The 26,746-nt window shown below is 31.5% G+C and overlaps 1 protein-coding gene across 1 annotated transcript in view; it reads right to left on the reverse strand.

Moving 5' to 3' along the window:
• Positions 1-13,534, reverse strand: part of SI (sucrase-isomaltase) — an 88,397-nt gene extending 74,863 nt beyond the window's left edge. Inside the window, exons 1-8 of the mRNA XM_077880193.1 lie at positions 13,377-13,534; positions 11,913-12,030; positions 10,718-10,854; positions 5,923-6,040; positions 5,520-5,629; positions 4,466-4,617; positions 2,968-3,139; positions 995-1,094 (exon numbers count right to left, since the gene is read on the reverse strand). Coding sequence (XP_077736319.1) covers positions 995-1,094; positions 2,968-3,139; positions 4,466-4,617; positions 5,520-5,629; positions 5,923-6,040; positions 10,718-10,854; positions 11,913-12,030 — 907 coding nt within the window. The 5' untranslated portion in view covers positions 13,377-13,534. The remainder of the gene's footprint in view (positions 1-994; positions 1,095-2,967; positions 3,140-4,465; positions 4,618-5,519; positions 5,630-5,922; positions 6,041-10,717; positions 10,855-11,912; positions 12,031-13,376) is intronic.
• Between the last annotated feature and the right edge of the window lie 13,212 nt (positions 13,535-26,746).

Below are 26,746 nucleotides of genomic sequence, written 5' to 3' on the forward strand. Positions count from 1 at the left end.
CTGAAAATAGGCAGAATATAGGAGAATAATAGAATGCTACCATATATGAGGTTTATGATAGGATATCCCAGATGTTTCTTTTTACAGATGTTGGCAGAGTCTCACCCTGGAAACTGCATAGCAAAGGATCAGTCCTTTTACAATAAATATATTGTTTTCTAAAATTGGATTTCAATTAGTTATTTTATTTATTTTTTTAAGATTTTATTTATTTATTCATGAGAGACAACAGAGAGAGGCAGAGACATAGGCAGAGGGAGAAGTAAGCTCCTTGTGGGGAGCCCAATGTGGGACAAGATCCCAGAACCCCAGGATCATGACCTGAGCTGAAGGCAGATGCTCAACCACTGAGCCACCCAGGCGTCCCTCAGTTATTTTGGTTGTAGATTCTCTAAAAGACCATATTACCTGCCACATGCTAATATCTAAGAATAAAAGTTTTTATTTTTTTCTGATTGTAGACAATATGCCTGGATAACCATATGATATACTGTTCTTGCTGGGACATTGTTCAATTTTGTAGCTTTTTATTATCACTGATTCATCTGTTAAACATTAGTGTTGTACTCACAACATTTAAGAACATATTCTATATTAATGAATTATAATAAGCTAGAAAATTAATCTTCCTTTTTTCTCTCCCCATATGGACCTTTCTCTTTTATGGTTATAGTGGTACATTAACTTATCTTAACAAGTGAGGCTGTGGAAATAGGAATATTCTTTTTCATGAATGTGTTCATTGTTTCTCTGAAGGGACAAGAAAGTCCCTGAATATCATAACATGGTACACTCTCCCGAAAATAGAAACAGTGATAAGCAAAATTCCATTGTTATACTCACTCATACAAAACCTGCTTGTAATAATTTCACATAATAAATCATTACCAATAGAGTGTATTCTGACATACAATACCTATGATTGGAATAAGAGAGGGTCTCAAAATTGAAGTTAAACCTCATTGAAATATATTATCAGATAAATTGCTCTTACCCATTGCATTGCTGTTCATTAAGAAAACACCAAATGATTTTCCAGTCTCGTCTTCAATACACATGAAGAATGTATGATGGCCATATAAATTATTATTATTCTGTATGACAAAAATTTGAAAATTAATTTTTAAAGTATATTTAAACAATAAAATTATATAATTAAAATGGCCTATATTGGGGCACCTGGGTGGCTCAGTCAGTTAAGCGTCTGCTTTTGTCTCAGGTCCTAAGATAGAGCTCCATGTCATGCTCCCGGCTCAGTGTGGAGCCTGCTTCTCCCTCTCCTTATGCCCTGCTTGTGCTTTCTCTCTCTCTCTTTCAAATAAATAATCCTTAAATAAATAAATAAATAAATAAATAAATAAATTAGCCTTTATTCCAATTTGTTTCTGTAATTTACTCTTCATATCTCTATACTAATTTCCTCTACTATACATAACCATATGAAACACTGTAGCAAAAAAAAACTTATTTTAATTATTAATATGTTTATACATAAAACATATAACAATCTATTCATTAAGAATACTTTATGTTTTATTATGATTGAGTTTTAATAAGCTATTAATGATAAGAAAATCGCATATTTATTCATTATGCCCTATGTTTGCCCAAGGCACTTCAGGGAATTCCAAGGTAATGTCTATTCTCATAAAACTTCTGCAGTTCATTTGTTAAGAGCTAATGAGTATGTGAAATGGTTGAGACCAACTGGAAACACACTTGAAAAGTAAAGGAAAAAAAGAATGTTTAGCTGGAAATGGAAGTTCAAAGGAAAGAATGTATGAAAAAAAAAAAAAGGAAAGAATGTATGGAGTATAGCTAAGAAGTTCTCAGCCTGGTGTTTATTAATAAATAAACAGTGTAATAAAAGTGTTTATTAAGTGTTCATTACAGATAGTGATGCTATAAAAATAATTGTTAGAATTATTATTAGTTTATTAATAATTGTTCTCTACCAAATGAAGATCTTTAAAGCAACAATCCACTTATTCATTTGGGGAAATGAAATAGTTAACACTGGCATTTTTTAAAAAAAATCACTAAGAGTTGACTCAAAGCAATCATGAATCAAAAAAAAATATTTTTTTAATGATATGGTCTTTGTCCTGAAGAATCTCATATTTTAGAAGTATAGTTACATATAAATACATATACTAACCTGTGGTGACTGTCATACTAAAATATGAATAAAGGGTTAGAAAATAAAGACTAATTCCGCATAGGGAATTTGGGAGAAGTTCTTAGGAGGTTGAACTTCAAATTAGCTCTCAGTGACTTATTGTACAAATGATAACCTCAAGTTTCAGTGTTTACAAAAGGAACCAATCCCCAGATATATAAACGTATGGAAGATTATCATATGTTATGGAAGAGGAAGAAGCAGGTGTAGATATACAACATGATGTCCAATAAATAGGCAGACACCGTATAATGCAAAGTGATATAGAACACAGTATTTAGAATTATTCTAGTGCAATGACTAGTCATGGATAGATTTTTGTTTTGTTTTTGCTTTTGTTTTTTTAAGTAGGCTCCATGCCTTTAGCATAGAGTCCAATATGGGGCTTGAACTCACAGCTGTGAGATCAAAATCGAAGCTGAGATCAAGAGTCAGATGCTCAACAGCTCAGATGCCCCGCAATGGATACGTTTAAGCATAAGGACTGAAAAGACAATGACAAAATCTAAAAATCAAAATCAAAGAAAATATTCATAAACTAACTATATCTATTTAAGTATTCATAAAATGTGTTGGTTACTTTTTGAGTTAACTTAGGACTTTACTATAAATCCTCACTCCCCCCAAAAAAAATAAAAATAAAAATAAAATAAATCCTCACCCCTAAAGTAAACAAGCTTCTGGATTAAGTATCACTGACATCAAATAAATGATGGTTTCAAATAGTCTAAAATTATCAACTGCTCCAATATATTTTATTTATTAAAAAATAAAAGATAGTTCCTTACATCACCAGGAAGTTGATCCCGGGTAAAAATTGGCCATGTTTTCCAGTTTAAATCATGACGAAATCTCTTATGAATATGTTCCCCAATACCATACATATATTCACTAGGAAGTTTGGTTGAGATCTGTAAATACTGGTCAGAGTAAACCAGGGGACCAATGCTGGTATCAAATCTGTACAATAAAATAAATAAGTAAATAAATTATTTAGAAACATACAAATCTTCTACCAAATAAGGGTCTATGTTATCATCCAGAATATTTCATTTTAAATATCATTTCTTGGACTATATGAATTGCATCATAAACAGAATTTGTTAATTCCATCAACACAATTTGCTTCATCACCACCAATATGATTCTTCATACACATCCTTTCTTTTAACTTTTATAACAATCTTAAAGCATAACTACCATTGTTTTTAAAGATTTTCTTTATTTATTCATGAGAAACACAGAGAGAGAGGCAGGGACACAGGCAGAGCGAGAAGCAGGCTCCATGCAGGAAGCCGATGGGCTCCAGGATCATGCCCTGAGCCAAAGGCAGATGCTCAATCGCTGAGCCACCCAGGCATCCCCATAACTACCATTATCAATTCCATTTTACAAATAATACAAATTGGGAAAATTAATTTATGTTTTCTAACGAGACAAATTGGGAAGCAGCAGAGCCAGATTTCAAACCCAGTTCTGCCTTGCTCCAAACACAGTTTTAAAATACAGTCGCATACTGGCTTTCATACCTCTAGCATACGTATTAGGATTAATGAAATTCAAAATAATTTTTCCAAAATGAAAAAGACTGTATGTTTGAGGCATATCAAATATATACTACAAGAAATGTTATATAGTATTTAACACTTCTGTGATTTAACATAATGTCAATTGCAAATTATTAAAATATATTTAAGAAAAGTAATTGCTAAGATTTGATCTTGACACCTGCTTAACCTTCTTAGAGACATGAGACCATTTATCTTGAAAATCACTAAAACCCTTGCTACAAATATCCCTCAAAATACATTCATAATGAAGGCATTTGAGCAATATTTTAGTTATTATATATGCTTTCATATACATTTCCTATATGCATATAAAATTCATTTAATATTACTATGGGAATTAGCCCTTTTCTGAATAGTAACTATTTGATCCTACTAACTGGCAACAAAATATGATAAGCAATAGGGAAAGGAGACAATAAGAATTCTAGCCATGTAAAAATATAGGTAAAGCTAAAATTCTATCAGTGATGCTCTTTACCTTCACCTTTGGTTGGCTCCAATTTGTATATTTTCATTCACCTTCTCATACCTTTCATCCACAGGAAATAAAACTCTTTTTCCATTATTCTTTACAAGGATGTACACTCACCCTCTCTGGGGAGGAAATTATTTTTTTCAAGAAATGCCTTAAAATTAAAACTTTCCTAATTCTATGATAATAGAATAAAATTGACCAGTTATTTAACCTTGTAGAAATGTAAAATAAGATACTTACAAAATTCTCCCATTGCTTTTTCTAATGACTTTGATGCTGAATGGATTATTTATAACTTGTACATCATACAATGTATTAGAAGCTGCAGTTCCAGTAAATTCTTTTACAAACTGGTGAGGGACTTCATATCTTTTGTTATTTGGATCAGTAATCTGCAAATATTTAAACAAATTAGCATTATTTGATTCAAAACCATTATTTCACTTTCCAATTCTGAATTATCAAATGCAAGTTTTGAATGAAAAAACCTAAATGTAATAATTTAATAGAGGAGCTATTAATCTAGTCAAACTTAATATTGTTGAATGGTTATGCACAGAATTGTATAAATTATTAAGGAATATAGAATTGGTTATAAAAGTATTGTATATAATATAAAGATTTGTATTGACTATTTTAAAATATACAGAAACTAATGATAGTATTACCAAATATTTATTTTTGAATTCCGTGTTTTTGTGAATATAAAAATTGTTATTGCTTTTCAGTGTTCATCCCCTTAGAAATCCCATGAAGGTTTTGAATTTGCTTAAAAAAAAACCCTCTTAATTCTTGTGAAATTGCTTTAAAAAGTAATATACAAGAGATACGGTGTTGTTTTCACATTCAAATCCAAAAGACCATGCAAGTAAACAACTTGCTTTAAAAATAGCAAGAATTAGTTTATTTAAAACCATGAATAAAAGTGATACCAGTAAAAAAGAACTAGTAAGTATAAGTCCCATTTATAGACCACAATTAATGTTTCTTAAATTGTAAACTAATTCTTCATCCTAGTCTGGGTTGAAATAATAAAAATTACTAAAGTTTATTGAGTATCTATTCTTCTCAAGACACTGTATCCAATATTTTACACTGACTATAGTATGAAATTCTAACTGCTGGAGAAATTAATGTTACATTTCAGTACACAGGCTCAAGTAAGTGACATAACTAGCCCAATTAGTCCTTTGCTTTGGAATAAATAGTTCTTAAGAGGGAAAAATGTCTTGGTAAAATGAAGGGTATGATCATAACTGCTTTTCATAATTCTCTTTATAAATAAAAAACAAACCTTAAACCGGAAACGATTGGCTGTTTGGTTTTGAGTTGTGAAGAGAACACGGGTAATGTCATTTCCAAACAATGTAGGTGAAGATATCCTGTTTAATGTGGCTTCAAGTCCTTAAAGGAAGAAAAAGTTGTCATGACTGATGATTTTATTTATAAAGATTAGAAAATATTAAATATTTTATAATAATATTTCCTTTATCACAAAATATGACTTATTTTGTTATTTGGAAAATATAATTATGCAAAAAATAAATCCTTGACATAAACAATTTAAACATTCTTATGTACAAACTTTCCATTTGATTCTATTTAAGATATTTATCCAAAGAAAAATTTTAAACATATTTTTTGTTTTCCACTTAAAATATATTCTTTTGGATCACTAATAACAGAACATTTCTCACCAGTACTTGTTGCTGTCAGTTGTCCAACATTATAACCATGGTTATCTACGAAGAAGCACCAAGGAATAATAGAGTTATTCCATGGCTTCCAGCAGCAACCTCGCATTGCACAAACTGCCTGATAAAACATTTGTAAAAGAAACCATAAGTTACTACTCTTATCATGTGCCAGGCTCTATTTTTCTAAAACATTCATTCCAATAAATGTTTGAATTAAATTTTTGAAAAACAAGCTTATTTCTTCAAGAATATGTTAAAGCATCATCTATTATCTTGTTCCTTTCACTTGGGAGAAATATAAATTGAATTAATTTACACCCTACCAGGAATTGATGCTCTTAGTTGTGATTTATCAAATCAACATATTAATACACATTATTACAAACCTATGATTTTTCTTTGCTGTTAAGTTTTTTTTAAGATTTTATTTATTTTATTCATTTGACAGAGAAAGAAAGCACACAAGCAGGGGCAGCAGCAGGCAGACAGAGAGGGAGAAGCAGGTGCCTCACTGAGCCAGGATGCTGACACATGGCTCGATTCCAGGACCCTGAGATCATGATCTGAACCAAAAGCAAACGCTTAAATGACTGAGTTACTCAGGTACCCCAACTTTAATTTTTTATTTGAATAAAGCAATCTACAGGTTCAATACAATCCATATCAAAATACCAGCATTTTTCACGGAATCAGAACAAATAATACTAAAATTTGTATGGAACCAGAAAAGATCCCATGTAGCCAAAGTAATCTTAAGCACTAAAAACAAAGCTGAAGCTATCACAATCCTAGATCTCAAGTTATACTACTGAGCCTATATATATATATATATTTTTTTTTTTTTTTTAATGTCCTGCCCTGGGTGCCTAGGTGGCTTAGCTGGTTAAGCATCCGACTCTTGATCTTGGCTCAGGTTGTGATCTCTGGGTCACGGGATTGGGCTCCATGCTCAGCACACAGAGTCTGCTTGTCCCTCTCCCTCTGCTCCTCTTTTTTTTTCCTCTCTCTCAAATAAATAAAATCTTTTTAAAAAATTTTTTTAAAAAAGTAAAAGTTCCTGCCCTATGAGGAATTATAATCTATTCTGTTGTCATGTAGTCAACACAGAAATATTGAAATATTTTTTGTGTATCAATTATGTATCAAGCTACAAGTGAATTTTGGCTGCCCTGAATTCAAGCCTACAGAAAATGCTTAAGACAGTTAGTTCCAGCCACTTATTAGTTCAGTACTTAAGTAAATAAGTTAAACTAATTTATGGGCCAGGTGTCTCAACTAGTTGAAGACCTTATATCCAATGGATAATATAAAACACTGAACTCTTGAGTAGTATTATGATCTGTATGGAAAGATTATGTGAAGTGGAAAAAGTTCTAAATGCTTATATACCAAAAGTGGTAATGCTGTGTGCTAACATTGGTATAATTAAAAATCTACTTAATATTTAAATTTAATAGTGTGAAACACTTTCATATGAGCATCTATGGTATTTTTTCTTGGTTATTTGCCTTGAAAAAAAGTGTAAAGCCTACATTTTTAGTAGCTGACATGTTAACTTCTCTCCTACTACAACATAAAATTAAAATGGCTTCAAATACACATATGCATGCAAATGGTAAGTACAACTGGTTCTGATATTTTAGAGGGTCATTACCTATCAGAATATAAAGTATGTGTGACTTCTATCAGGCAATTTTCCCTTTACAGTAGTCTTTCTAAAATACTTTTTTAAAAGGTTGGTACAAACAAAGAGGCAGAATTACATGTAGATACACTGATTTGGGAAGGTGTAAGGTTCTAAGAAAAAAATAAATAAGCAAATTACAATCACATTTTGCTAAAATAGAAAATATACATTAAAATGGAATTAGATGAAGTTCTTCCAAACATACTGTATTGGGTTACTAGGTGTTGTAACGGCCATAAACAGGGTTGTCTGAATCAACAGAAATGTATTTTCTCACAGTTCTGGAGTCTAGAAGTCCTGCTTCAAGGTGGTAGCAGAACCATGCTCCCTCTAAGGCTCTAGGGAAGACTGCTTCCTTGCCTGTTCCTAGGTTCTGATAGCTCCTGGTAATCTAGAATTTCTTGATTTGAAGATGCCTTACTCCAATCTCTACTTCCATCTTTACTCTGCCTTCTTCCCTGTAGTTCTCTGTATGTCATCCCCTTTCCTTATAAGGACAGCAGCTATGGGATTTAGGGCCCATCCTACTCCAGCATAACCTCATTTAACATTTAATTACTTCTGCAAATATTCCTATTTCCAAATAAAGTCATATTTTAAGGCTCCAAGTAGACATGAATTTTTGGAGGACATCACTCATACCACTACATATACACATCAAAATATTAATTTAAAAATGTATATCCTCATTGTTGCTTTTAAAATGAATAATTTTGGTTTATTTGGGGGTATTTTTGTATATTTTTTATTAGAGTTTGATTTGCCAACATATAGCATAACACCCAGTGAATTTTGGTTTATTTTTTATAGATTTTTGATACTGGTTATTTATGGTTAGTCATTTTGCCTAGTTTTCAAGATTTCAGGTATTTTCCCCTCTTATTTTAATTCCTAATTTTTTAAAGTTTTTATTTAAATTCCACTTAGTTCAGATACAGTGTTATATAAGTTTCAGGTATACTATATAGTTGATTCAACACTTCCTTATAACACTCAGTGTTCATCACAAGCACCCTCCTTAATCCTCACGATCCTTTTCACCCCCCCACATCCACCTCCCCTCTGGTAACCATCAGTATGTTCTCTATAGCTAATACTCTGTTTCTTGATTTGCCCTCTCTCTCTCTTTTTTTTTTTTCACCTTTGCTCATTTGTTTTGTTTCTTAAATTCCACATATGAGTGAATTCAATTTTCTTCTTAATTTGAAAAAACAAAAAAAGTAAAGCACATCAATAGGCATAAACTTTGGTAGGTAAAAATACAATACATTTGTTATGTTCTTATCTATATTATATGTGTGTAGGTATGCATATAGAAATATATGTAATAATATTTATATTACTGTATATGGATGGACTGTATTATGGACTGAATTGAGTCCCGCCACAATTCATAGTTAGGAAGCCCTAACCCCCTAACCCCAATGTGACTGTATTTGGTGATAGGGCATTTCAGAAGGTAATAAAAGTTAAATGAAGTCATAGACTGGTGTACAAATCTGATAGGACTGGTGCTCTGATAAAAAGAAGAGACTCCAGAGCATGGTCACATATATATTGTCTCTCTCTTTCTGTGCATGGAAAGACCTGTGCATTGGAAAGACCATGTGAAGACACAAGAATGCAGCTGTCTACAAGCCAGAAAGAAAAGTCTCACTAGAAACCAACCCTGATGGCATCTTGATTTCTAGCCTCCAGAACAGTGAGAAAATAAAGGTCTGTTGTTTAAGCCACCTAGCTTAACATTTTATTACAGAAGTCCAGGCTGACTTATGCACTCTGGGTAGAATTATAGCTGCTCTTAAATTAAGTTCACCTTCTTTTCATAAATGACAAATTACATTAGCTGAAATTTGCTAAATTCATAAATTTAATTTGTTTCACATTGAAAACATTCTTTAGCAACCAAACAGACTGACATTAAAAACAGCAGGCATCAAAACCTTAAACCATTGGCTTTGAAATGTTGTTTCCCTTTAAGATCTTAGCAGCCAATATTGTTCCTAATAGAATTCCATGTTAAGCTTCAATTGTTTCCTAAGGAGAATATGCCTGAAGAGAATATCTGGACAATTATCTTAGCATGTCACATTAAACACTATTTATCTAGCTCTTTTATCAGTTACAAAGACCCACTATTCCTAATGTTGTCCTAAGAAAAATCTCATCTATGTGCAACTTTTCATAGCAAATTAATCAGAAAATTATGTGTTAATTATGAGGTTGCAATGGTAGGATAAGGCTAATAGAAATCTTACTGTTAATTTAATCATCTTTGTGATGGAGGGAGAGAGGTGAGATTTAGATATATTTATTATAGATTTAACATATATTATAGATATGCATATTACATGTATATAATAATATGCTATAGATGTACATATTATATTATAATATGTATATAACATATAATATTTAAAAGCACTGATTAATATATATATACTGATTAATATATATTAGTATATATCATAATATATTATTGATTACATACAATACATAGATATTGCAAAATGTGAATACACACATATTCACACACACACTCTCACTGACCTTTATTCCCACATACATTATGAAGACCACAGAAGAGTCAACTTAGGGTTACATGAACCCATTAAGTTATCCTTAATTTTCTCCATTTGAGCTTCTTCTCCCAAACTACCAAATAATAATAAAAAACTAATAATAATTTTCCAAAATATCAGTATTATTTCATTTTCCAGACACTTCTTAATACCATCATTACAAATACTTTTATGGAGTATTCATATTGTCTCTCAAACATTCTATATGGTCAAAGGCTATATCTTTTTAAAGTGTAGATTTGCAAGGATAGAATTTCATAAAGGTTTTTAAAATTAACAATAGCTTGTTAAGCATGGAAAAATATTAACTTGTTAATTTAAATTGATTAGAAGTACAGAAAAGCAAGCTCATCAAATTCAATTCTCTCTCATCTCTTTATATGGAGCAGTAATAAAAAGATAAATGAAGCCTAAATGACGACTAGAGCTTTTAAAAATATGGAATTGATCCAATATTGAGCAATTATCTTAATATAATTACTATTATATATATATTCATAAAAAATTAAAGTCTTTTGTTGCTGACCTGTGTTGGAAATTGTTCTGGAATGCAGTTTATTCTCTCATTGATAGGATCATTTAGCTCGCTTGGACATTTTCCTGAACCAGGATACACAGTGGTTGTACGAGTGGTAGGTGGAGTTGAAGTAGAATTACTAATTGCTAGGAAAGAGAGAGAGATCAATAAAATAAACCATGGTGTTAATTTTTTTCAGATTATTTGGGTAATAAATACCTTACATTGAAAGAATACATTAATTTATATATAAGAAAAATAAATTTTACACTAATAAAATCCCCACAAATTCAAGTCCTAATTACCAAAGGAAAATACTGAAACAAAATTTAAAATTTGACTATGCAGAGCCCTATTGACTATTTCTGCAGAAAAACAAAATATTATCACAGAAGGTTTTGAGGTAGATTCAAAAGGAAGCAAAATGTTCATTTTACCACATTTATGAAAAATGTGTTTTATAGATCAAGAAAGAAGGAGAAATATGGATGGGAAAAGGATATAGAAAAGGAGATAAGAATTAGAGCAAAAAAGGGAGAAATAGGAGGAAAACAATACCTTGAAGTGAATAGTAAAGAAAGCAGGGAACTATAAGGAAAAATAAATCCTAATTCTATATAATAAGAACTTGCCAGCAATAAGATATAGTTAAGATAAAATGATCACGCCACAATGTAGTGAGCTTTCAGTTAACTAGGAGAAGGTAAAACAAATGCCTAATAGCAGTAGAAAACTGAGTTAGACTAGAAGATAATCAGAACATCTTTTCTAAGAGAGAATGATGGAAAAATAGAGATTAGTTGGATCAGAGTAGTAAGCATTTACTCTAAATTAGGATAGAAATATTCAGAAAAAATGATAAACACTTCAAGCTTTGTTTTACCTTCCTTTTACCTGTTTTTGTTATACATCATCTGTTTCTTTTGAAACAAAAATGAGACTAAAATAAAGAGGATGTTCCCCCCCAGATTCTCCACCCCTCCTCCTAGTATCTGAAAGCCAAACCAAAAAATTACAACAGTTCTTCATTGAAATAACTATAATATAATGGATAGAAAAATTTGGAATAATTATGTAACTTACTTGAGATCTTTCTTCACATGTTTCATCTCATGCAGATTTACTTTTAAAAATCCGTAACTATTAAGGGGTAAATTTTTTTTTAACTTCACTATAATGTGTAAGTATCTTTAACATTAGTTACCTTCAACAGCAGGTGTCTTAGTTGCTAAAACAGCAATTAGGGCAATAGCTATTATAGTAACTATAACAAAAAGGACAATCAGAGAGATTTCTAATCCAGTAAATTTCTTCTTTGCCATCTAAAGAAAAAAAAAGGAAATTATACATTTAATAAATATGTATTTATATATTTTTTAAGATTTTATATATTTATTCATGAGAGATACAGAGAAAGCCAGAGACACAGGTAGAGGGAGAAGTAGGCTCCCTATGGGGAGCCCAATGTGGGATTCGATCCCAGGACCCCGAGATCATGACCTGAGCTAAAGGCAGATGCTCAACCACTGAGCCACCCAGGTGCCCCAAGTGCATACTATTTAATCTTTCTTTAATCCTTCCACTTTTGCTCTTCTAGGTTGGTCCCAATTTATGCCCAGTTCAATACCATGGTCTTGATGCGTCCTTCCCTATTACTCTTAGACGCAGAGTTAATCTATCTTTTTCCATCTTACCATACCACCTAACAAATCTATTGCCTTTATTAATGTATATGTTAATTTCCTTAATTGGATTGTTTTGTTTTGTTTTTAATTTTTAAATTTTTTTGTTATATTCTTTAAAAAAAAGATTTATTTATTTATTTGAGAGAGAGAGTGGGAGGGAGGATTAGAGGGAGAGGGAAAGACTTAAGCAGAATCCACACTGAGCTGAGAGCCTCACACAGGGCTTGATGTCACAACCCTAAGATCACAACCTGAGCCAAAACCAAGAGTCTGACACTTAAATGACTGTGCCACCCCATCACTCCAGTATTATTATATTCTTAATAACAATAATCATGGAAGTAGTTCAGAGCCTGACATCAAGCAAGCATTAGCATTTAATTTTAGCGTATGGTTTCCTATTACACATATGAAAGTTCTTTATTGAATCTGTAATCTTCAAAGACACAAGTGTAAACTAGGCTTACAAGGGAATATATGAAGCTGTTAAGAAAACGAAACTGAATTGCTCAATGTTCTCTGAGAAAGGACACAGTTGAATTTAATGTTTAACTTTAAATAAGTTTATCTCACTGAAAGTTATATCTTACTTTGGTATCAGGAAGTCAATAAGAACTGTGCCTTTCTATTGTTAAGAAAAGTCTAAAAACAAAAATGCATCTTGTTTCAAAGGAAACCTTTTATCTAGAAGAATCAGAACAAAATTATTGTATTAAAATTAAATTACTCATGTGAGTACTCATATAAAATCAGTACTAAAATTGTTCATATGCTACTCTCATATCTTTAAGAAAAACTAAAAATCTAAAAATATTTTGTCCTGTTTTAGTACAAGGACTATATATTTAAAATGGCAAATGAAAATATATTATGTTTTCTATTTTAAACAAGCACCTATAAACAGGAGTATTGCTAACACGTAATAAGGGGAAAAATTACTTGGAAACATGAGAGAAACAAAGAAATATGATTTGCAAACTTACCTTATTTCATAGCCTGTTCTGTTTGCTAAGTTGTACCAGAGTTGAGTAAGACTGCCAAAGTAATGATCAAGGAAACTGCTCAACTATATATTAAGCTACTCATAAAGTTTTATTGCATCTTCACTGGCCTATCAGTATTTAATAAACTTCTGTTCAACGTGCATTGGAAAAACATGTAACCCTGAAAATAGCTGCATAAATATTTCTGTCTAGAAACATAAGTCAATTAATAATTAAGCCCTCAGATAGTCTTTGATTTCTGGAAGCTATTAACTAGTCCAAAAATATAAAAGTATTTATTTATATTTTTCAAAAGTTTATTTCTTTCATTATTTATATAGTTTGAAATTTATTTTACCAAATTATGTGAAATTTAAACTATCACTAAAAAGTAGAAACACTGGTAAACTAGGATCTGAAAAACATTTGCCAGAACAATCAGAAGATAATATTTAATAGAAGATATATAAAATAGTTATAAAATAGAAGATAATATAAAAAGTAATGCTAAAATAAAAGCTCTCTCTTGTTGTCTCACTATTAATGTTAAGTTTGACGGGCTGAACAGATCCATTAGAATACCATGTAAAAGTAGAGATATATAAATAAGTAATCCATAAATAAAAATTTTATTTATATATTTTTTTATTTAGGGCACATATTTCATTATAAAAATTATACTAAACACCATTTCATACAGTAAAAATTATGGTATCAATTACATTACTGATTTAAGCCAGTATAGTGTTTAAGATCAAAAGATTTGATACAAGAGACTTATATATAAATGCTAGGTCTACTACATATTCCTAAGAAATTGGGGGCAAATTTGTTAATGTTTTTAAGACTAAGTCACTTTACAAAGAGGAAATAAAAATACCTACCCACAGAGTCATCATGAGATATGCACTAATATAGTCTATTATTATTGCGGTTCTGCTATCATAGATACAATCTGAAATGCTTAGTGTCAGAGTTCTGCACAATCTAGGCACTACTTTTTAAAAGGAATATACATTAAAATAATGTGTTCATACAAAGTAAAGTAACTGGTTTTTTGAGGCAACCTGAATATGAGTTTAAGGAGAAACAGTAGAAGTGAATGTATGGATTATTGTCAAGAATCTGGGTTTGGGATGCCTGGGTGGCTCAGCAATTGAGCATCTGCCTTCAGCTCAGGGCGTGATCCCCAGGATCTGAATCACTCCCACATTAGGCTCCTTGCAGAAAGCCTACTTTTCCCACTGCCTGTGTCTCTGCATCTCTCTCTCTCTGTGTCTCTCATGAATAAATAAATAAAATCTTAAAAAAAAGAAAAGAATCCAGGGAATAAAAAGGAGAACTTCCAATATATAAAGAGCGGTATATGGAAATAACATTAGAATCATTCTAGATTGACTCAATGGGCACAACTAAGCTCAATGTAATAGAAATCATGAGTGATTTACTCTCTATTCAAAGAATGCATAATTATGTCTGTGGAAAATTCATTAAAACTACCCAAATCCCTTAGAAACAAGATGTGAATGTAGCAAGGTCACAGGATATAGGTTAATATACAAAAGTCAATCATGTTCTTACAAAATAGCAATGAACATTTGGAAACTGAAACTAAATATATTATATACTTATATATGTACATATATATTATATAATCATATATATTTAGAGTTTTAGATATTTTATCTAAATATATATTTAAATTTATTTATATATAGATAAATATTACCTATATACCTATAGACATATATCTAGCATATATCTTTACAAACAGATTAAAGGGATATATAGATAATTTATGATAGCTTGAAAAATTAATATGTGGGTATAAATCTATACCCCATATCAAATATATGCAGAATATCTATTCTGAAAACAACAAAATGTTGATAAAAGAAATCAAAGATCTAAATAAATGGTGAGATAAATTATTCATGGATTAGAAGACTCAGTATTGTTAAATTGTTTATTTTTCACAATTAGATCTACATATTTAATATAATTCCAGTAAAAATCCCAGCAAGTAAATATAGACAAGTTGATTATAAATTTTCTACATCAATGTTTATACAAACTTTGTAATTTCCCCAAATTGGAAACAACTAAGGTGTCTAACCCTAACATACTACTCAGCAATAAAAGTTTTGAATATTGATTCATGCAACAACATGGATAGTCCTAAAACTGAGGTTAGTTTTTTTCCTGCAATTTAAGCTTTCTGATTGATTCAAAATAAAGTAAGTAATTAGCAATTTGTCCACCCTTTTGCTCTTCTAAAAGTGAGATCAAACACTCCAGTTTCTCACTTCTTTGAACTGAACTGTATATCTGTCAAGTTTTAATTAAACATCTTTTAGATTTTCCTTTATTTGTAGAAATATTTTAAATACACTGTTTGTCCTCTTGATTTAAAAAGCTTTATGTGATTTGAAATTTTCATGCCTTCTATTTCATATCCAGGTTTCCATGTCTGGTCCTGTGAACTGGCCTTTGCCTTTCCTATGCTCACTTTGGTCCATAGCTCCTCTTATCTTAGCTCTGGTTCCATTCATTAACTTTATGACCATGGAAGTAATGTGCTCATGAATTGCTTATAAAGTGAATTCAGACAAAACTACAATATAAAGGTATTCAAATTATAGACATAAGAAGTTATCCGGAAAAATTGTGTTCTAACTTAAAACATACTGTTTCTACATGAAAGTAATTTTGAGTTTTAAAATTTTTACTTATTAATATAAAAACTGTACAAAAATTTAAAACTCTATGAAGTAAATTAACAAATATTGAGTTAGGTAGGTAATAGGAAAAAAAGGTGTAAACACCAGCAGTAGCATTGAAACATACTTGGTGACTAATACTTTTACTAAACAGAACAGATTAGTGTTCAACTATTCTCCTTATGGACTTTGCTCTACTTAGACTTTGTAAGGTGCATTTCAGAATTTCGAACACATGATAGTTAAATCATTCACATAAAATTTACACTTTGGATTAAAAGGTAGTTAATTTACAATCAATTTACAACTGCACCAAAAACAATAAGATACCTAGGAATAAACCTAACCTAAAAGATAAAAGACCTGTACTCTGAAAACTATAACATATTGATCAAAGACATTGACAATGACACAAAGAAATGGAAAAACTTTCCATGCTCATGGATTGGAAGAACAAATATTGTTAAAATGTCTATACTACCCAAAGCAATCTCTACATTCAATGCAATGATAATCAAAATAACACCAGCATTTTTCACAGAACTAGAACAAATACTCCTAAAATTTGTATTGAACCGCAAAAGACCCTGAATAGTCAAAGCAATTGTACAAAAGAAAAGCAAAGCTTGAGGCATAACAATTCTGAACTTCAAGCTATATTACAAAGCTGTAGTCACCAAGACAGTAGATACTGGCACAAAGACACAAAAATAAATAAAACAGAAAAGAAAACCCAAAAAAGCCCATAATTATAGCGTCAATTAATCTTCAACAAAGCAGGGAAGAATATCCAATGGGAAAAAGCCTCTTCAACCAATGATAGTGGGAAAATTGGACAGCAACATGCAAAAGACTGAAAATGGACCACTTTCTTACCAAACACAAAAATAAATTCAAAATGAATTAAAAACCTAAGTGTGAAACTTGAAACCATAGAAATTCTACAGGAGAACACAGGCAGTAATCTTTTTGACACTGGCCGTAGCAACTTCTTTCTAAACATGTCTCCAAAGGTGATGGAAACAAAAGCAAAAATACACTATTGGCACTTCATCAAGATAAGAAGCTTCTGCTCAACAAAGCTTGCTGATTGATTAACAAAACTAGGAGACAACCAATAGAATGTGAGAAGATATTTTCAAATGACATATCTGATTAAAGGTTAGTATCCAAGATCTATAAAGAACTCATCAAAATCAAAACCCAAAAATAAATAATCCAGTTAAGAAATGGGCCTAAGACATGAACAGACATTTCTCCAAATACAAATGGCTAACAGACATGAAAAAATGCTGAACATCACTTATCACCATGGAAATATAAATCAAAACTTCAATGAGATATTTCCGCATACTTGTCAGAATGGCTAAAATTAACAACTTAGTAAAGAACAGGTGTTGGTGAGGATGAAGAGAAAGGGGAATCCTTTTGGACTGTTGATGGGATTGCACACTGGTGCAGCCACTCTGGAAAATAGAATGGATATTCTTCGAAACATGAAAAATACAACTACTCTATGATGCAGCAATTGCACTACTAAGTATTTATCCAAAAGGAGTTTTTAAAATGCTGATTTGAAGGGGCACATGCACCCCAATATTGACAGCAGCACTATAACCATAGCCAAATTATGGAAAGACCCCTAATGTCCATTGACTGATGTATGGATACATACACACACAAAGTGGAATATTAGCCATCAAAAAAATGAAATCTTTCCATTTGCAACAATGTGGATGGAGCTAGAGTGTATTATGCTAATCAAAATAATTCAGTCAGAGAAAGATAAGTACCAGATGATCTCACTCCTTTGTGGACTTTAAGAAACAAAACATATGAACACAAGAGAAGGGAAGGATAAAAGTGAGGGAGGCAAACCATAAGAGACCCATAATAATAGAGAACAAATTAAGAGTTGCTGGAGGTGAGGTGGGTAGGAGGAGGGGTTAAATGGGTGATTGACATTAAGGCAGGCACTTGTTGGAATAAATACTAGATGTTATATATAAGTGATGAATCACTAAATTCTATTCCTGAAACCAATACTATGCTACATGTTAACTAAAATTTAAAAAGGAAAAGAAAAATGTTATTATTGTGCCTTTCCCTATTCGTTATCCAATGCTCTCCTTCTCTTTACGTAGATCTGAGTTTTTTACCTTTATCATTTTTTTCTGTATTAAATAATTTCTTTTAATATTTACTGCAAAATGTGTCTACTGGCAACATATTCTTTCAATTTATGTTTGCCAGAGAAAGCATTTCTCCTTCACCTTTGGAAGATATTTTGCTGGAACAAAACTCTAGGTTGGCAATTTCTTTCTCTCAACACTTTAAATGTTTTGCTCTACTCTTTTTGCTTACATTGTTTCCAAAAAGTTAGAATTTCAGAAGAAGAAAAGATCTTACTTTTGCTTCTATATAAATAAATTGTTTTAAATCTATGGCTTCTCCCAGGATGTAAATATTTTTTAAATCTTTGGTTTTCTATAGTTGGAAAATGATATTCATGGTTGTGGTTTTTTGAGGATTTATTCTACTCAAAGTTTATGGCCTTCCTGGATCTATGGATTAGTATCTGACATTCCTTTGGGGAAAATGCTCAGCCATTATTGTTTCAAATGTTCCTGTTCTGTTCTTTCTTTTTTCTCCTGAAATTCCCATTATGAGTACATTACACTTCCATAGTTTTCCCACAGTCCTTGAATATCCTGTTGTATTTTTCCCACCCTCTTCCTGTTTTTCAGTTTGAGTAGTTTCTATTAGGATTCCCTTAAGCTAAGATATTCTTGCCAAAACCATTTACCATCTACCAACAAACCCACCAAAGCAATTCTTCATTCTGTTACAGTGTTTTTCATCTTAAGCATTTATTTTCGGTTCTTCCTTAGGCTACTCATCTCTTTTCTAAAATTATCCATATGTTTTAGCATGCTTTCTGCTTTATCCATTGGAGATGTTAGATTTCTAGTATTTTTGTTATATTCCAGGTCTGATAGTTCTAACATCTCTGCCATTTTTGATTCAGCTTCTGATGTTCTATTTCTTCAAATTGTTGGTTTTTTCTTTCTTTTCTTTTCTTTTCTTTTCTTTTCTTTTCTTTTCTTTTCTTCTTTCTTTTCTTTCTTTTTGGCTTTTAGTAATTCTTGACAGCTGGATATGATGTACCTGGTATAAAGAAAACACTACTCTTAGTGTAAAGAAAACAGTCCTTTATTAACGTTTTGGTAATATATAAGGAGAAGGGAAGAATTCTACAGTGCTATGAGGTCTCATTCTTTTAGTGACCTGTGCTTCCAGACTGTGAACTTCATATATGCTCTTAGGTTTTTACTCTGTCCCATTCGGTTGGGCAAAGTAGGTAAAGGCCCAGCTACTGGAGTTAAAGCTCAATAAAGTATAGGAACCCTCGATGACTAGGTCCCAGTTTTTATCTCTCAGAATTGCCCTCATTGAACTCCCATCAATTCATCATTTGTAATTGAGGTTTCCTTACCTTGGCACCAGATCCCATTGAGCTTTGTGCTCCTGGATTTCTGCTCTAGAAAGTAATGATTCTCTGTATTTGCCTGTTGGTCTCTTTAATTTGAGAGTAGCGGTTAGTGCTGTGTTACCATCACTCAATCAGATGTAGGAAGAGTTTCTGATCTTCAGTTTGTTCAGTTTTTTTATTTTTGTTTTCTCATTTTAATACTTTATTCTCTTAATTTTCAGTATCTGATGTTCTATGTTTTTAAAAAATTAGAAATAAACTGACTGTTCTTATTTTGTATTTATTTTGTAATTTTAACTACAATGGAATGACTTTGAGGTATTTTGTGTTAGAAGTTCTAGCCAATTAAATGCTTTGTCTAATAATTTGTATTTGTATTTGTATTTGAGTTACGTAAATTATTTTAATTAAAATGAACATGAATAGTATGTAACATTAAATAGCATATAACTTACCATTTGGTTATGTTTTTGTTTTTTAATTTATATTTACATCCTTCATATTGGAGAGCATCATGTCTGTCACATAGAAAGAAATCAATAAATTTTAAATAAAGTTAATTAATAAACTTTACAAAATGCCAAAGAAGAAAATAATACATTCTCTGCAGTTAGAAAGGTTATCCTGCCAAAGCCTATAAGAAGAAATGTATTTCTCTCATCTAACTTACTAAACTTGGACAGACTGCTACCTATAAGAAATATAAATTAACATTTTTAGCAGTAAACTCACTTCAGCATATTTACAAGAATTTATTCTGTACAACACAGTATTGATATTTAAATCCTACTACTTCTTAGAGCTCAAGTCTGATGGTCTCACTATTATCAAGACTTTTTTAACTTTCCCACATTTCTTTTCTTACCCTAGCTGTTAGTAGTTTCTATTATCTCTGAAACACCATAAAGTATATTATGTGCTTCTCTCACATCTTTCTTTTCTTATTTGTTTTATAAATATTTGCATATAGTTGCCAATTATCTTACTAAGAACCCTTCAATGTTCCAAACCACTTAGAATATGGCCTGATACTAGTTAGCTTGTAGCCCATCAAATAGTAAATACTCAGTAAATATCACTGAATACATTAGCACCATTTATTTATTTATGTACAACTCTCTCAGTGATAGCAAAAAACTTAAGAGAGATTATGTAAGTCTATAAAACATCACAGAATATAATATTTATAATTAGTGAATGGCAACAAGACAATAAATGTAATTAGAAGAAATCAGGATGGATGATAATGACATAATTCCCTGAATATTTAAGATCAATGACCATAGAATTTGTTCTACTCTCTCCATAACCTATGCCAAATGAAAGTCAGAATCATTTATATAATTCCTAATGTTCATTAGGTAAAATAAAGCCATCTGTTCAGGAAATTTACACCAATTTCTTGTACTCAGAGTGCATATATATTTATTTCAGGTGAATTTTGTGTAGGACTCAGGTAATCAAAAATCACATCATATTATTTAAATTTTCTAAGGCAATGAGCTTCATTGTTTTTTTTTTCTACTGCCCCTCAGTATAAGCATAATGAAAAATGAAAAGTAAGTTTAGTATAATTAATATTAATCCATAAATAATTTAAAAGGAACATGGTGGGACACCTGGGTGGCTCAGTGGTTGAGTGTCTGCCTTTGGCTCAATCCTGGGTGATTGGTCACATTCCGATCACATCAGGCTCCTTGTGGGGGGGGTGAGGGGGGGGAGGTCTGCTTCTCCCTCTGCCTATGTCTCTGCCTCTCTCTCTCTCTCTCTGTTCTCTCATGAATAAATGAATAAAATCTAAGAAAAAAAAAGCAACATGGTATTTCAAGACTAAATTTTTGCTTATCTGGCTTAATTCAAGTATATATTTCAGAATGCCTAACTTTCCTGTTTTCAATTTTTTTTTTTTAATTTTTTTATTTATTTATGATAGTCACAGAGGGAGAAAGAGAGAGGGGCAGAGACATAGGCAGAGGGAGAAGCAGGCTCCATGCACCGGAAGCCCGATGTGGGATTCGATCCCGGGCCTCCAGGATCGCGCCCTGGGCCAAAGGCAGGCGCCAAACCGCTGCGCCACCCAGGGATCCCCCCTGTTTTCAATTTTTGATCTGACTACACCTTTTGATATATACTGACACCCCAAACCACTTGTGTACTACAATTTATATTCTGGACACCACTAGATGAAAAAATATTCTGAGCAATCATAAATTCAGATACCAAGTGTTACTGGACAATAACTTTCAATTCAGATTGGACTGCATTGTTATTTTTGTTGGTAAAGCCATGCTTGTGCAACTACTGTATTGGTGTATTTTCTTAACTTGTGGCCACGCTTTTAAGTAAAAATAGTGGAAAATAGAAAAAGATCAAGTTCTCTTTTTAGTGAAAACAAAGTATAAGTTTTCTATAAGTAGGACATCCTTAGGTTTGATTAAAGTTGCAAAGATTTCCCTCAATCTGACACTCAATGAACTTAAGTAAAACAATTGTGTTTCCAAATGTGAAGATATACAAAATCCCGGTAATAAGTATTTTTGAATCTAAAAAGCAAAATGTAAGTTGGGGGTCAATTAAAATGTTTTAGTTGTCTGGAAACAGAAACCATTAAAACTAGAAAACTGACTTTACACATAATATATATATGTATATATATATATGTATATATATACTGACTTTAAATATATATACACACATAAATTGTGTATATAACTAATAATAAATACATTTAACATATATAACAATTATATATAATGTAAATATATAATAAGTATATGCACATATTTATACATATTGACAAAACAAATTATCAGGACTATATTTTTATTTATTTTTTAATATTTTATTTAAATTCAATTTGCAAACATACAGTATAACACCCAGTATCAGGACTACATTTTTATTTATTTTCTTAAAGATTTTATTTATTTATTCATGAGAGACACACAAAGAGAATGAGAGAGAGAGAAAGGCAGAGACACAGGCAGAGGAAGAAGCAGGCTCCATGCAGGGAGCCCGATGTGGGACTCAATCCCGGGACTCCAGGATCATGCCCTGGGCCAAAGGCAGGTGCTAAACCACTGAGCCACCCAGAAATCCCCAGAACTACATTTTTAATATTAAAACAGAATGTTGTCTATATTTACTAAAATGAAAAAAACATATACATTCTCAGAGAATCAATGCCTCACTAAATTGACCACTTGATAAGAATTAATCGACAATAACATTGGCTACACTCCTCAAGAAGCACCTCAAGTATTGTTCTTTGTTGCATGTACTTGAATGGTCATCTGAAAGATGGTATTTTGATATCTTCCTGAAAGAGTAAAGTTGCTGACAAAAACATACCTGATTTCCACTCTCCTGTGCATTTCTTGCTTTTTCATCTCAGAAGTGAGGGATAGATAGTGTTGAGTGGCCATAATTCAGCCATATACAGGCCAAGATATTTTTGTGTGTGTATTGTCTATGTGTTTGTTTTTTTTAAATGCAAGTATTCAGGCCCTAAATCTGAACTTTTTCTTCTTATATAACAATTTTTTTTCTTTTCTCTTAAAACAGACATTTTGGGAAAATATGAGGAAAGAATGCCTGAAAACAAATTCATTAGAACATATATATATATGTATTTCAGTTTATAAGATAGGAAAAATGCCTAAAATATTATACTGTCAAGTATCTGCATTACGAGAAACAATAATATTGAAAATTTGGGGTAAACAATAAAATAGGCAAAGCTATTGATAAACATACAAATATATATATATATGTTCCCTAATCTTAAAATTATTTGTGCAACTTAAAAATTTATCATGAATGAAATGTGATTATATCAATCTTCATCATATCCACATTTCTAAGACACAAGCATTGAATCTGTCTCTAATCATAATTAACTGCTAAATAAGAATCTATAAGAAGATGGAATCACTGGGGTGCCTGGGTAGTTCAGTCCATTAAACATCTGCCTTCAGTTCAGGTTGCGATCCCAGAGTCAGGGTCCTGGAATCAAGCCGGTGTCAGGCTCCCTGCTCAGAAGGGAGTCTGTTTCCCCCCCACCTCCCTCATTTGTGCTCTCTTATGCTCTCTCTCTATATCTCAAATGAATAAAGAAAATTAAGAAAAAAATGATGGAATAATCTATATTCAATATAGCTTTTTTTTAATCAGAAATTGGTATACAAAGCAACAAATTTATTTTCAGTTGTAATTCAAGGTCATGAAACCAATACATTCTCTGTAGTTTCAAGTTTGCCATGGACTTTTTCAGAAAGTAGACATTACTAAAAAATAAATATACTTTTCTGTTCCTCAAATATTTCCTATACTTAAAGAGATACAGTATTGGGGGGGGGGAATCATGTTAGGAAAATAAAGTACTACTTGATCTATAAATGAAGCATTTATTTGTACCAGCATATTAATTAAAATATAATTAGATGTATATCTTTGTTTTCCAAATAGAATTTTAAGAAGTCACAATACTCACTTTCTGAAAGTGAAATCTTCATATTTTTCATGATTGTCAAGGCAATATTGAGCTAGATTCTAAAAGTTAGAACAGCAAAAAATAATGTTTTATTGATTCTCAATATTACTTTGGAGCTCTGTTCTTTCTCAACATCCTATCCCTCAGAGAACTCATCCTTCAATTGTCATCTCTATGCTGAAAATTGCTAACTGTATTTTTCTAGTTTATATTCTCACAAAAACTACAGTATGTCTAACTTTCTAATGTACATTTTTCTTGTTTCATCTTCTCACCAAAATTGCAATATTCTTATATTTTACTGTACATTTTAACTTAAACGAATATTCATCCTTCAAAGTCAACATTTTTGAAATTAAATTCAGAATTTTTCCTGTTAAATTTCTCCTAAAATGTTTCAAGATATTCTAGTGTCACCATTTCTATTGTAACCATCCTCAAAATCTATCATCTTTCATGCTTCAGTTCTTACATGAGGCATTTTGATCATTTCAACTCTAAAAGGTTTTTCTTTTATCAGAATTTCTATGAACATCAAAAAATACATTTAAAAGTAGGTACATCTTGTATTGCTTCATACTAGATTCAGGTGTATAGGACATAGTTTTCAATAACGTGTGCTGAGGCGTGCCTGGGTGGCTCAGCTGGTTAAGCATCTACCGTTAGCTCAGGCCATGATCTCAAGGACCTGAGATCAAGCCTCATATTGGGCTCCCAGCTCAGAGCAGAGTCTGCTTCTCCCTCTTCCTCTGTTCTTCCTCTTCACTCATGCTCTATCCCTCTCTCTCAAATAAAATCTTTAAGAAAAATATGAGTTTCTTAAAATAATAGAGTTTCTAATTCCCATTTTACAGATGGATCATTGAGACCAAGAATAATGTTTATGCCAAAAATCACAAAGCAAGATTTGGATTTAATTCTACTCTGATTTATAATTTGAAGAACTTTATACATCATATGTTTTCTCCTTATAAGTCAAAAAACATTTTGTTTTTCTTTTCTTTTATTTATTTTCAAATCTTATTCCCCTCTGAAAATAGATCAGATACTTAAATAACTGTGGGTTGACCAGTAACTTAATGAACATGAGTCTTGCAAAACAGAAACTAGTTTATTTGATGGCAAGTAAAGCAACACCAGCTTGCAGAGATAATAAAATCATTGTGCATATATGAGTATACTGAGTTATTTATAGTCACAATTAAAAACTACTGAATCATAGATAATATGCACAGAGCAATAAAATCTAAAATCAAAAGGCAGGTTTCCAAATGTCAACATGTGAACAGTATATAAAATAAAATATTGGAGATGGTATTTGAAAAGAATGTCATAATTAATTTTGAATTGTGTATCATGCCTATTTTATTTTTTAATGCTATCATTTTAGCAGTGCATCAAGATTGAGAAACACTGAAGGTCTTTCAATATAATCTTTAGCATAAATACATATTGGCTAAAAAAATAATAGTATTAACATCTTGAAACCCTTCCTATTAAAAGGAAAACCACAAGACATGGAAAATAAGGATTGTCCCTAGGTCAAAGAGGAGCAGAGTCTCTTTCCCTGCTCTTAGCACCTACTTGAACTAACAGAGATGATTCACTGGGAGGCAGTAGAGTAGTGAATCTAACAGTGCCTACAGCATACTAAACAGATAATTCTTAGGCTTTATTCATGGCAGTTTCCTAACATTGCTTACCATCCTTTAGTTTTCTACTCTCTTCCTGAACTTTCTACTGATATTAAGTCAAAGTTTGCACTTGATTAAGGAGCTATACAAAAATTAGGCTAATAATCTTAGTAGGGATCCACATATCCTCAATATAAAAAATTAAGGAAATAATCACTGGAATCTCCTAAAATTACTGAACAACTAAAAGTGAGTTAATCCATATGATAATAACCAAAATATGCTCTAACTCAAAGTGTCTTCAAAAAAACTAGTGAAAATGTTACATGATGATTAAGAATTTATTACATGTTAATTTATATTGATGATATTTTGAATTGATAATCCATATAGGAAACCAAACCTGTACTCAACATTTAATTAAACAGGACATTCTATTCTCAGGCTATTTTCAGTGACTGTTTCCAGTTGCCTCAGCAATTTGAGTTACTAAAAGCTCATTTAGAGACAATTAAATCACAATGGGGATAAGGGACCTTGAATGGTTTTGGTTTTTAACCTCTTAAGTTACCAGAAGCTTAGAGCAGCATCAGTCTATACAAATAACCCTCTGTTGAGGAGGAGGCTTACAAATAAGAAACACTACACTTCAGTATCAAGGTTTTAGGAATTTGGAGGGATTACCAGATCCAACAGCTCATTTCATACTATCACCATGTGTGTTTTGGATAATATTTATTTACCTTTGGTTTTACACCCCCCAGTCAAAACATTGTTTTACAGAGTTACTCAGCACAGTTATTTTCTCTCTTTTTTATAGTTGAAGTATACTTAACATGCATGGTTATATTAGTTTCAGGTATGAAATAAAACGATTCAACAATTCTACACATTACTCAGTGTTCAACAAGAAAAGTGTACTCCTTATTTCCTTTATCTATTTCACTCATCACCCCACTCACCTTTCCTCTGGCAACCACTAGAATGGTCATATTTAAGAGTCCTTTTTTTTTTTTTTTTTTTGGTTTGTC

Source organism: Canis aureus, chromosome 31, assembly GCF_053574225.1.
Source record: "Canis aureus isolate CA01 chromosome 31, VMU_Caureus_v.1.0, whole genome shotgun sequence".
Classification (NCBI taxonomy): Eukaryota; Metazoa; Chordata; class Mammalia; order Carnivora; family Canidae; genus Canis; species Canis aureus.